The sequence below is a fragment of the Echiichthys vipera genome, assembly GCF_963691815.1.
Source record: "Echiichthys vipera genome assembly, chromosome: 17".
In the NCBI taxonomy this organism is placed as follows: Eukaryota; Metazoa; Chordata; class Actinopteri; order Perciformes; family Trachinidae; genus Echiichthys; species Echiichthys vipera.
Window position 1 is genome coordinate 19,432,947 of NC_139842.1, and position 13,493 is coordinate 19,446,439.

At 40.4% G+C, this 13,493-nt stretch overlaps 1 protein-coding gene across 2 annotated transcripts in view; it reads right to left on the reverse strand.

Annotated features, from left to right (window-relative positions):
* asic2 (acid-sensing (proton-gated) ion channel 2) overlaps window positions 1-13,493 on the reverse strand; it is a gene marked incomplete at its 5' end in the record, with an annotated part of 352,313 nt that overhangs the window by 3,639 nt on the left and 335,181 nt on the right. For both annotated transcript variants that reach the window (XM_083930594.1, XM_083930593.1), the window contains 5 exons: window positions 427-506; window positions 3,826-3,917; window positions 5,243-5,396; window positions 10,846-10,902; window positions 11,080-11,230. In XM_083930594.1, coding sequence (XP_083786720.1) covers window positions 427-506; window positions 3,826-3,917; window positions 5,243-5,396; window positions 10,846-10,902; window positions 11,080-11,230 — 534 coding nt within the window. The remainder of the gene's footprint in view (window positions 1-426; window positions 507-3,825; window positions 3,918-5,242; window positions 5,397-10,845; window positions 10,903-11,079; window positions 11,231-13,493) is intronic.

Below are 13,493 nucleotides of genomic sequence, written 5' to 3' on the forward strand. Positions count from 1 at the left end.
TTACGGCCTGTTCACCGAAAAAGAAATCTCTCGAAACTTACTTCCCTGTGAACTCTAGGGGATGCAAAGACTATAATGGGCTTGTCAGAACCCTGTACAGCTGAGAGAAGCATAAGTAGCTCTAAAGAAGGCCACACAGTCGAGCAAAGGTAATGGAAAAGCACCAGCACACAGTCCTTCATCTCAGACAGCCTCTGAAGTAAATCCAGCTCTTATCTGCTTTTTGTATCAGTGACATTGTTTCTTTTGTCAGCTTTCATGGACAACACTCTAACTCTTCACTGAAAAAACAAAAACAACAACAATCAAAGTTTATTGCACCAACAAAAGCTGTGAGAGCCTGCCGAGGAGTGATGTATGGGTGCAATTAGATGTTTCAACAGCTATGTGAAGACAACAGTGTGAAAACAGCTACTTGGGACCGACCTCATAAGCATAGTCAAAAAGCTCCAGGATGGTGAGGATGCTGGCTCCAATGAACAGACCCATCTGGCCTCCGATATCACCTGTAGAAGACCACAGTCACAGGAAGAGAAGAGGAAAGAAATAACAGAGGAAGATAAGAATTATTTATGTATGGTATATACTTACATTATATAAGTAGAGATCATTAAGCCATTCAAAAGGAAGATGTTTTATTCCGAGTCCCTGGCATGAGTCAGTTAAAGTTGTATGACAGCACATCTCAAAAATAATTGCGCAGCACAGTAAACACGCAGTATAATGGTGATGGTAAACAGCAGGTAAACTGTCAATCATGACAGTTTGAGCATAGTCTAGTTAACGTCTGGTAAGTACCACAATAGTTGTGTTTCAAAGTGTATTTTAAGCAAACTTTTGAAATGTCACAAAAAAGACGTTCCCGTTGTGTTTCCATCAACTTATTTGGATTGACAGACTACAGCGTGGTTCAGAGGTTGTCAGTAAAAGCTACACATGGCTGTAAACCTCCGGTTAACAGAGCAGAAGAAGTAAAGGTTGCTAAACCGGAAAAAACATGTTTCCCGGGTCTTCTAACCATCTATAAGAGCAAAATGGAAAGATGTTTCATGTTGTTCGGAGACAAAGACACGTTACAGGAAAGACCTGGTCACTCGTGAGTTAAATGTTTGCTAAGTCAATGTTCATGCTAAGGGATCTACATACACCTTTTATGAGAACATCAAACTTTTATGAGTAAGTGAGGAAGTTTTATCAAATTTGACTGTGTCCATTCTGTCATGATTGGATCAGGACAGTCCTACTCTCCTTTTTTAGTCGTTGATTTTGTCTCCCTCTTTCAGTGTTTCCCTTTACGTGCTCCTCTTCCTGTTTCCCTGGTTCGAGTTGTTTTTTCCTGGCAGGTGATTCTGGTTAGCATTGATCACCTGCCACTCTGTATATCAAGCCGGTCCTGAGTCTCATTCGGTGCTGGATCATTATTACACAAACTCTATCCACCCAGATGTCTCCCTGCATACCTTGCCTCTTGTGTTCATGCCTCGTGTCAGTTTGTATCAGTTTCTTCGTGTTTGCCTTTGTTCTCTGTGCACCTTTTTGTTAAAGTAAGTTTATTAAACGTGTTAAAACTGACTCTTAAGTTCCGTGTCTGCATTCGGGTCCAATCCTCCGTGAATTCACCGTCACCCCCCGTGACACATTCAGCTTTTCTAATGAATACTTCAAAATGCATAAAAATACGTGTGTAGAAATGCTGCTATTAACACTCCAAATTGTCCTGGTGCTGTATATGAAAATAACAAGCTCTTGAAATTACACTTGTGTGTCATGGTGTTTCTATGCCTCTACCTCATCCATTACTTTCATATATCAGTTCAGCTCCTAAGAGTTCTGCAGAGGCCTACAGGCGTGGAACTTGGCCTCCTTCCAAAGTCTATAAGAACGGACTCAGCTGAACCTGACTGGTAATGCCAACTGTGACAAACCATGGCTTTATTTAGTCATAAGCTTGTGAGGCTAATGCAACACCTTGGCTTATCACACAATTAATATTTGTTTAACGTACTTGAAACATGTTCATATCAACCCAGGAAGAAAATAAAATTAGTTTAAATTAATTAAATTCATTAGTAAATTAAAGTTGTATTTAAATAACACGTATCTACATTAAGTGCACACAACTTTTCTTCCTGGAAAACATGGAATATGTCTGAAGTGTGAAAGATATGAATGATAAAATAGTAACCATATCCTAATAGAGCTGAATGTTTTGATGTTTGAATTGAGTTTCTACTTGGTAGGAGAAAAGAATAATACTATAGATCATTATTGTAGAAGAGCATAGGTTGTTAATGTATGCTTATATTATCTTATATCTTTTAGACACCTATCAATACAAATAATGTTCATTTAGTCATTGTGTTGAAAAGATTGCTGAAAAGATTTTCCTCATGAAATACATTTGAAAACAAGAAGAAGAAGAATTACTTTATTTATCCTGCACGGGGAAATTGAATTTTTTCACTCTTATTATTATACATGTTACACACACAGGCCCTTAAATAGACACATGCACAAACAGGACCTATACATGAGTTAAGGAGAGATGGCCCTGTGTGGCCATACATGGTCATACATGGTCCACACAGGGACTTGGACGTCTTATCTCCCGCTACAATTCGGCTCTGGTATAGTTCACACCATGAGTTCAAAACCTGCTCCAGCCAGCCTAGACTGCATCTGGGAATTGCACACCCACACTATTTTCTGTCAAAAATCCTCTGTTACAGTGAGCTCGACAAAAGAGTTCACAAAGTACTTTGAAAAGGAAGCTGAGAAGTCATATAGGTGTACCATTCCATCGTGCCAGATTATGGTTTGAGCTAAAATAAAGATACATGCAGCTGGGGTGAAATCAGTCGAGTGCAGAGTGATATTGAGTGGTTTTGAGCGGGGAAGAGTAACTCTTGTTACTCAACTCTTGAAGATCACTGCTTGTGTCAATGAACTAGTCAATATTAGAAGAAATGACAGCATATTTTATGTTCAGGTAAAGCTTGTTGAGAGGCTCATTTATAGATGCTGTAACTTCTGTAAAGGACTGAAAAAATGGTCAAATTAAGCTTGGTCACACCATTTCACAGCGGCAACATTTTTGTTGATGACTTGTCACATTAACCATGACCATCCAATCAAGCATCTTTGAACCGTATCTAAAACTGCTGCAGTGAGTCAGGATGGCCCATTTCCCATATATCTACACAAGTAAAAAGTAGCATGACTGTGACTGTAACGTAGACTGGATCTCAGGACCGGAAAATAAAGGTAAAGGACTAAAACGAGGAAATGAGTGTTATTTTTTTCTGAAAAAATAGAGATAATCCCAAAAGATTAAAACAGACAGTTATAGGCTATACTAAAAAGATACATGTTGAGTTGATTAAGAGTGTCCGTTCAGTCACAAAGTCTAATATTTAAAGGCAGTGTTCCATATCTTTGTAGTTTAGGGGCTAAAAGGAAATCCCCAAAGCTTTTTGTGGTGGCCTTGGGAACAGTAAAAAAAAAGCAGCTGTGGTGGATCTTAGCGTTCGTGGAGGATCATAAAACGATAAGCAATGTCTCATGCAAAAGGGGGCGAGCCCATTAGTTAGTAAAAAATTAAGAGAAAGACTCAAATGAGTTGTAGTTTTTGGTAAAACCATGGCAGCAGCATTCTGAATGGCCTGTAGTTTTGCATAGTCTTATTTCAGTAGGCCAGTACAGTGTTACAGCAGTCAAGACAACTACAAACTAAAGCATGACCAAACTTTTTCATCTTGCTGACTCAGCAGAGGTGTCAACTTCACCACATTGCACAAATGATAATAGGAATTGAGTAAAACTCACCCAGCAAGCCCGCCACCTCGTAAGCTTTTTTTTGCTCGATGGTCTCGTAGTTCAAAGCCTCAAAAAACACATCCAACACCAAGATGTTGTCCCTGCAAAAAAAGTACAGTTGGGCATAGTCCTAATGAATCCCACGCAAGAGGATCACTTGGCAAATAACACAATCAGCAACAGTCCATCTATTATCTGCCGAGCTGAGCAACCAGGGAGACAGAACCACTGCGTGGGAGGAGAACACTGGAGCTGCAGTAGCTCAGCTTTTCACAGAGATCCAGTTCTTTATACCCTTCATTAAACGGGCTATAGGAGACAATGTGGGCAGCAAAGTGGCTCAGATCCTCTCTGTGGTGTGGTGTGTTTGTATGTTTTTCCCTTTTAATGTGTATTTCATCTGGATGATTAGCTTCCTCCGCATCAGGTGAATTACAGCAGATCCTCAGAGCTGTGGGTTGGTGTAAAGTATTGCCTCTAGCCATTGTCCTGGTGTATTCACTATAAATGATCAATGCCTCAGTAACTGGGTCTGAAATTTACTTTTTTTTACTGCCTACCTCTGTGGCAGGCAATATATTATCTTTTGTCACTGTCACTTTATAACATTAACATCACATAGAATTAATTTCATTTAGAAATATGATGCGGTTAATTAACATTACATGCATGATGAATTGACAGTAAAAGGTATTTTACAACAACAGTTTGAGTTTCACAGAGTCGAGGTGCAACCGAATGCACCGTGAAGTCTCAACGGTGTCCATACACTTTACCATTGGTTACCATGGGGCAGGCAAATTGGGACACGCATGAGAAAGTCAGCGGGGCTGGAGAGTCACTGTCAGTCAAAACAAATTAGGTTTTTGGGCCTATGGCGTTGCTTTTGTATAGTAGCTGCAAACAACTTTAAAAATGTGTAGCTATATCAAATCATACGCTAACCTTATCCACATTTGGCGGTTGCTAATTTCATACCCTGCTCAGAGGTAATATGCTGCAATTATTGGGCCTCCTTCATGAATACTAACTAATTAAGTCAAAGAAAAATAATAACATACCAATGAAATGTGGGATTTGTCCCTAACTATAATGCATGTCTCAGTAATCTTTCAACTCAACACAAAACATAACCCGTACGCATATGACACACATGACACACAAGTTTTTCCATTGCTACCAACAATCATATAGAGAAAATTAAAGCATTGATTAATCACATAAAAACATTTGAATGAAGTCTGGAAGTCCATGGAAGTGGCTCTATTGAACGGTTTAATGGGTATGTTCAAAGCACATTCATTTAAAGTTATTTCATATTAATTTGATGCTAATAGCAGTTAGGGAATTCAATTTATCATTTTAGCATTACAAGCAGCACCACAGCATCATCCAGTGGTTAAGAACTTTGTTACTGGTTACTTACGTGATGTACTTCTCGGACTTGTTGAACTTCTTTTGCAAGTAGCGGGCCGAGGTCTTGCTGGGAATTTTGACCATGGACAGCTCTTTGTTGTAGCGGGTCATGTTGCAGGGCGCCCTGCACATGCAGTTACTGCTCTCCAGGGCCGACAGTTTAGCTTTACACAGGAATGGGCGATGGAGACGGGAGAGGCGTAAAATGGAACAAGATGTGGGAGGATGGGTTGAGGATGATGAACACGAGAAAAATGCTCTTTTAGACACAAAGCGAGACTTTTCCATAGTCCCAGATATACTGAGAGTTTGAAGGCAGAATATATCCATTTAGAGAACTTCTGGTCAGACTGAGCTGATGTGACGATACAATGACTAAGAGCAGAGTCGTCTGCATACATCCAAAGATATACCTCATGAGAAAATAAGCCCACTGTTGGGATTGCAAATATAAATATGTAATAAGAATATGTGTTATTAAAAGTATAAGATATAAAAACAGACCTTGTACAGTTAAAGCTAATAAAAAAAAACATCATAAGTTAGTACATTTTTAAATTCTTAAGCCTTTCATGAATTTAGTAGTCCGGGAGAAGATTGTGAATGGTTTACAGAAATACAAACAAACCCTATCCCAAACCGATAAGCCTGTAGCCAGACCATAGTCCAGCTCCATGTTAAGGTCAGTGTTAAGTCACTATATGCTTGTGAAAACATTTTAGTCTGATTAAAATATAACTTTGTCTTTTTTTTCAGGCAAAAAATGCCAAATGTTCAATGATTCCATCTTCTTAAATGTGAAGATTTGTTTGTATGTTTTATATAATTATTTATATATTATTATTATTATTATTATTATTATTTATAATTGGTTTTAGAAAGATCTCAATTTTTAATTTGAAGACATTGCAACAAACATTTAAAAAACAACTATTTCCTGACACGTTCTAGCTAAATGACCATTCTGTTTATTGGAAAAAATACTCATTAATATTAAAGATAATCACGACTTGAAGCCATATAGAAATATTTATCTTGGCTTTAAATGATTGAGTAATTTAAAGATCCATTAATATTGAATAATGTTCTTTTTCTTTTTATTGTATCTCAACATGACTATAGTGAGCTACAACCTCACTAATTGGAAATAACATTATGGTAGATTATGATAATGGTTCCTATATTCACCACGGCTAATTACGTTTAATTAGCCCCATCTCTGAAGTGTGTTTGTGCCAACTGTATGTCAATGCTCTCTCACAGCTAATAAACATTAAAGCACACGCCTGAAGCTTCTGAAGCTTTCTGCTCAGAGCGTCAGGCTTGTACTGTAGAGCCGCAGGGAAATACATCTACTGTGGAACCTCTTTTCTTGATCTGAAATCTGACCCGTTTCCCATTTTCTGAAAGCGTTTTACACACACGATTGCACACATGGCCCCATTCATACGCCGCTACGAGTCGTGCGGATGTTTAGTCCATTAAAGCCCTAACGACGGTATCAGTCAATGTCATTGTCAAAGTCACAGAATGTGAAGCGCCAACACACAGACACGCCCTCAAGCGGCATCCATGAACAGCCTCTCAGCCTGACAGGGACAAAGTCCTGATGCAGACATGCCGGGCTCTATTCATGGCTCTGCTTTGGCAGTTTGACTCAGAGAAAAAAACAAAACTCAAATGCAGTGGATGATTTCGTGTTAAGCCCACAGCTCCTGCATAACACCAACTCTCTCACAGTGACGGTAATGTTGAGTGACACAGGCTTTTTAAATATAGCTCCATCAAAAGCTTCTGGGCACCGATGCTGCTCACACTCCTCCCAAATCTCTTTCTTAAACTGAATTCAAATAGAGCTCTAATTTTAATTCCACCAGAGTTTTTTCTCGCTACCCAAAACATCTCCCTCTGGACTTCAAAATCCTGTACGTCCACCCCTTATTCCCTGAAAGGAAAGGAGGTGCTTTCATGCCTATTTCTCTGTGGCAGACCCGCAGATCACAAATAAACTATACCCCATGGAAGCTATCCCCCACGGCGCACTAATAGCCGGAAGGATCACGCAGTCACATAATTGCAGGAGAAAATTCGACATGGCTTCTCAGTGGTCTCTCACTTTTCATTAAAATGAGACACTGTAGTATAAACAGGAGCATGGCCCCGTGCATTCAAATGATTGATTTCTTTCTCTAAGCCTCTCACTTTTGTTCACAGCCCTCTTTTTCTCTCACATGCATTTTAATCTAAAAAATCATATTAACGTAATCTATATCTCCATGATAACTTTATCTTTTTTCTCAATATCTGTTTGAGAGGAACACAACTGATATAACCACTTCTTCTAGACAGTTTGGCAAGTTGAATCTTCTGTTAAGAAGCTAATAAACAAAACTGTTTCCTCAAAAGCAAATGACTAGATAAGCAAGTTGTTCAAAGACAACAGAAGCAGCTGTCTTCTATCAAATCATACTTTCAGTGCTGTCTCAAAAGAGTGACAGTTATAGAGAGAGGAAAGACCAAATCAAAATTTGTTGTGCTTGCCATTTTTTCTGATGGGTAAAGCAAACTGGCACTGAATATTAAAACAAATATATATGCATTCAGTGATCCAACCTGGGTATAGGAGTGTATGTGTGTTTTGGGATTGTGAAAGCTTACTGTTCCAAACATGTGGCCAATTACAGGGAAGAGAGAGAGTAAAGAGCCGTCTGGAAGGAGCACCACAGCCTTCCACTCTCCTGCTGCACCATGCGGTGTAATGTGTGGTTTTGAGTGCAGGTTTATGGTGCATTGCTGTAATACACTGAATGTCCTTATGGCATAGGAGCCTGCAGCCTTGATGCTGACTACCTGAAAGTTTTGTTGCCCTTGGCTACAGTACTTTTTTGTCTACCTTTTTGGTTTTCAAGAAATGATTCTCCTCAGGGTAGGAAAGAACAGAGACTGGTGTGGGAGGAGAGAACATTTTTGTGATGTTGTTGTAGCTGCTACTGGCCAACAGCTGAGGTTGATACGGTCATACATTACTAAGTATTAATAAAACTGATTTTGCCATGTAATGTGTGTTATTTGTGTTGTCACTGACTTTCCTTCATCAAATTCTCACCCTATCTTTCTGCTGAGCCCAGCCTTCTTTAGGTCACTACCCAAAGCTTGTGACCACTGAGGGTTACAAGTAGATGGACTGTTCAATCAAGAGATTTGCCTTCAGGATTAGCTCCCTCTTTACCACAACGGTCCGGTATAACTCATGCATTACTACCAAGCCCCCACCACAGCGACTTCCTGGTCGATCCAATATGGAAGTGCCAAAAACTGCAGTTCGCAGAGTGTCCACTAGGAGTAGTTTGCATGATAGAGCAGTTTCTCATTGACCCCATGTTTAATAGTCCGTTTTCACAGCATAATTAAACCTTTTTAAAGCCTGGTACAAAAAAACATTTTAGCCTGTATGTTTTAAGTCATATCTCCATGACAACACTAAGGGTGTGAATTTTTTTTGTACCAGTCTAGTTTTAATTTTATTGGAGGTAAAAGTTTATGAATAATTTGGGGTGCAGCCTCTTGAGTGACAGCTAGCCGCTGGCCCTCACTTCTCCTCAGATGTATACATCAGACAGATGTATGTATATACAGTATGTCTGTCCCCCCAATGTCACATGAATGCCCTTTTTTGGTGAGAAGTATGAGGCTGAGTCAAGTCCGACAAGATGGTGACTCCCGTAGGCGAGTACTATTGGATCAAGTTTAAAGAACGGACCCATTTTTTATGCAGTCTATGATCACTGCTGGTGCAGCACCAAACTGCCTGCCACCCATTTTACCCTCCCTTGTGAAAAAGACCCCAAGACACTTTAACTCCTCTGCTTGGGGCAGTAACTCACTCACAGCCAAGGGGAAAGCAATCTGCAAGTGCTGACTCTTATCCCGACCTCTTCACACTCGGCTGCAAACCATTGCAGCGAGTCCTGAAGGTCCTGGACTGATAAGGCCAACAGACCGACATCTTCTACAGAGCAGAGACGTAATTCTGTCATCCCTAAACCAGACACTTTTTCAGAAATGTAGATTATATTAGAGCTAAAATGACCAAAAGTTGGTTTGCTTAATAGTATGTTTTAGTTAAGCAGCAGCCTCCAAGGCTGAAAAGAAATGCCATTACGGAAGTGAAAGAAACTGCAGTTCCTCAAATAGCCACTTGAAGCTGGCTCCAAAAGAGGGCCTTTAGGTTTTTATGTTATGCTGCGTTAAGAGAGGAGGCGGAAGCGCTGCAAAGCACTGCCTGCTTACTTCCCTGTCCTGCTTGGACCTGATGTGCATTAAGACCTTTTCCAAAAAAAGTAGGTCCCTTCAAAGAGGGGGACCCAAGGATAATTAAAGCTGGATTTATATTCAACGACAGAGCAACAGATTTCATTCTCTGATATCACCATGGCAACTCTAAGCATGTATTGTACTGTACATGATCAGGCCACATCATGCTTTCATATTGTTCCCCCATTGTGTCTGTTTATTTTCATTTATTTTCTGGTACTGAAGGACAGCAGGCTGCACATAAACCTTCAGATCTGGAGTCACATAACAATTTCTCATCACTAAATAGGATGGGATCGGTATAAAAGTAGAAACAATCGCCCAACCCTAGCATCTACCCCACCTTCAAGCCTTCCCCGTGACCTTTAATGCAGTAATCAAATACAGGAAACAGATAAACTGTGTCTTTATGATCCTGCTGCTTTTGAAGGCCAATGCCCTGACTTTTAAACACTTTTCAAGGAATCTAATTTAGATAAAATCTCAAAGAAACCCTCTCATCAGAATTTTGTGAGTGGCCCTCAAGTGTACGGCTTTGGCAAAATGTAAAAGATTACACTGAGACAAGGACAATCAGATTGATATCTTAAAAAAACAGCCTGCGAGCCAACACTCAATACAACTGACAAAGTTTATATGAAGTCTTGAATATGAAGGAATGGAGGAAAGCCTGCCAAAAACCTCTTATATGGCTGTTTAATTTACCTCAGTGCAGGAAATATGACGCTTTATCTATCTGACCAGCCATCCGTTAAATTGAACTCTAACACTGCAGTCCCTGTCCGCTCTGATGTTGGTTTCAGACTTGATGAGCTCTTCACACACAAGGGGAAATACTAAGATGAGTCCTGTTCTCTTGATAAATCAGAAAGTTTAGAAGGGACACAGACACTTTTTCATCATTTAAAGGATAGACTGGAAGTGCTGTAGCCTGATTAGTAAGCCAGTTGTGTCTACAGACTTATTCCTTGACTGTGCAATCTCCTTTTTTAAATAAGGACGTACAGTATGAGGGTGGCTATCACCAGTCCCATAAAAAAGACTTGTTTCCTACTACAGTGCTCTGGCATCCTTGAAGATACCGTGGTCCCTCTTAAGCTGAGCCGTCTCAAGCTTAAAATTCTCTGCGGTGTTGCTCATCTTTAAAGCAGGTTTAGCATTAAAGCTTTGTATCAACATGGAAAAAAAGTATCTCTAATCCTTTGCCAAGGCAAATAATGATATGTAAACTGTAAAATACAGCATGTGTGTGTCGTCTGGACTCATGTTCATGAAGTCTGTATGTCTATGCAGACTTACCAAGGGCAGGCTCGGCGCAGTCTTTGTACTGCTCAGGGGTACAGTAAGAAGCATCACCTGGGAACAGTTTGAATGAGAAACAAGTCAGTCTTTGGTAGTGTTGAAACATTAAGTTCTTTAGAGTCAGTTGGATAAATCTAGAAACACGTGAGGCACGGCACCTTTTCACCGCCAGAAACATAATCCCAGGTCTTTCAATGCTGTTTGATCTCACATAAAACACTGCAGTCTTACCAGGCATGTGCACCATCCTGCAGTTGCAGTTCTCTACGATGTAGCGTGTTTCACAGTCGATCCTGCAGGCAGTTACACTGTAGACCTGGAAAAAGCCTGACTCCAGAGCCTTGGACTCGCACTCTCCCCACGGTGGAGGCAGGTAGGTCAGCTACAGGTGAGAAAGGAGGTGTGGGGTTTAGTTAGGTGATCGTTTCTCTCACACAAACACACCAGAGTTTCTGGAGTGTTTTAATACCTTTTAAATACCACATAGAAAACAATTTATTTTTCAATTTTCACAGTCGTACTGGTCAAACAATGCCTGAAAACAGGGCTTTTAAACAATTTTACATGCAAGTACATGGATTATTGACATTCAAAGCACATTTTGTCTGTGCCTCCAAGCTGTACATTATGTAAAAATGAATCTAAGGTATGTAATTAATAATTAAGGGGATCTAAACCCTGTAGAGAATCAAACAAAGTAATGTCTAAGAAACCCACTAAAGTTATTGAACTGTGGAAGAGACTGAAGAAGAATGGACCAAGATCAAACCAGAGCAGTGTGAGAAACGAGTGATGTCCTGTGGGCGCAGATGTGCTGAAGTCATTCAAAGCAAGGGCCTCTACACTTCTATTCATTTTTGAACCCTATAGCCCTAAGACAACATTGTTTAAATCTTCTCTTCTGACACTGTGGTTAATGTGGTTACTCACTGCTTTTTTCCCACAAAATGAAACGTTTGAAGGGCCTTGGTTATTTAAAAAACAACAACATGCTAGTATAGCAGTGGTATAGCCACAGCAGAGGTATAGCCACAGCAGTGGTATAGCCACAGCAGAGGTATAGCCACAGCAGAGGTATAGCCACAGCAGAGGTATAGCCACAGCAGAGGTATAGCCACAGCAGAGGTATAGCCACACCAGTGGTATAGCCACAGCAGAGGTATAGCCACAGCAGAGGTAGAGCCACAGCAGACATTCTATCAAATTGCGAACAAATTAAAAAAAAAAGTATTTATCATCTTTTCTCTAATTTTGATCTTCAGTGTAGAACGTCTTCCAAGAATTAATGAGAATGCGTACAACAAGTAAAAATATTTTCAAGGCCTGTTTAAGACTTGCAGAAACATATACAGAGAAAATCCTTGTATAACACGGACAGATCCTGACAGCAGCTCTAAAAACCCCTTCGTTAGTCGTTGAAACCCAGCCAGTACAGAGAAGCAGAGAAGCCTCAGAACCCAACAGGCGGTGTGGAAAGCAATTCAACAGATAGCCAGACTCTGTCACAGAAATCCCACAACGCGCGGCGATGGGGAGCACAAAAACTCCAAATGTTCTCCTCCAGCTCCTGTGGCTAGGAGGGGAGGGACAGCAGATGAAGAATGAGGGACACTGGGCCGAGGGCTGTGGAGGCCCATCTGCTCCAAAACACAGGCAGCATGCTCCAGCCATACACTCGATATCCATCACCCACCACCCTCTGTTCCCCAGTTCCCTTCATTGTCATCACAATGCGTCCCAACTCAGGCTGCTCCCTTTGCCAAAAGAGCAGTTCTTTTGGAGGAGGCAAAACACGACTTCCTGCCAGGTGAAATTTGGCCACCTTTAGCTTGTTAGCAACCCTGCTTCTCCAATTATGCAATGTTGTATTTGATGCTTTAGATCTCATTTCTCATTTCATAAGACAACAAAAATCAAACACAATCCAAACAGCAATTTAGCATGCTTAAAATTTCAGCGTCCAAAGGCCTCTGCCCATTTCTGGGCTATAATACCACCTGTGATAATTAAACACAATCTCTCTGAAGCCAGAAACAAGCACAGGCAATGGATATCGACACGCAGATGCTGTTAATTTATTAGGGGCTTAAAAAAGGTGCTTCTCAAAAATCCTTCACCTTTAAAATCACCTTGACACCTCAGCTTATCTTCTCTTCTGGTCTAATTAGAGTCAGCTATGGTTGATTGGAGATCTGATTAGTTCGTCTGTAATGAGATAATCCAAGGAGCTCAATATCACTTTTCACTGTGGACCTGGGACCCGTTCACCTGATTATCTAATAAGAGACGAGACCTGTGACCCACTCATGGTGTTTTTAATTAATGTTCTATTCACCTATTGTTCTGGAGCAACACTTTAATTAGACTTTACAAGTTGGTCAGCAGGGGACATTGTTAAAAAAAGAAGAAGCTGCATTTGAGAACAGGGTGGGTTTTAATAAGGTCATTGTATAAGCTGGTTGGGTGAGTTGAAATGGAAACTAGAGCCCTGGTTTAAGATGGACCTCAACATCAAAATGGTGTACAGAAGCTCGACATGCATTTCAGAAAAATGCCCTCTGCAGAGCAAAACTGAAATACAAAGACCCTGAGCTTGACTCACAAGGCAGCAAAGGAATGACAGCATAATGGAGACATTTTTTTAA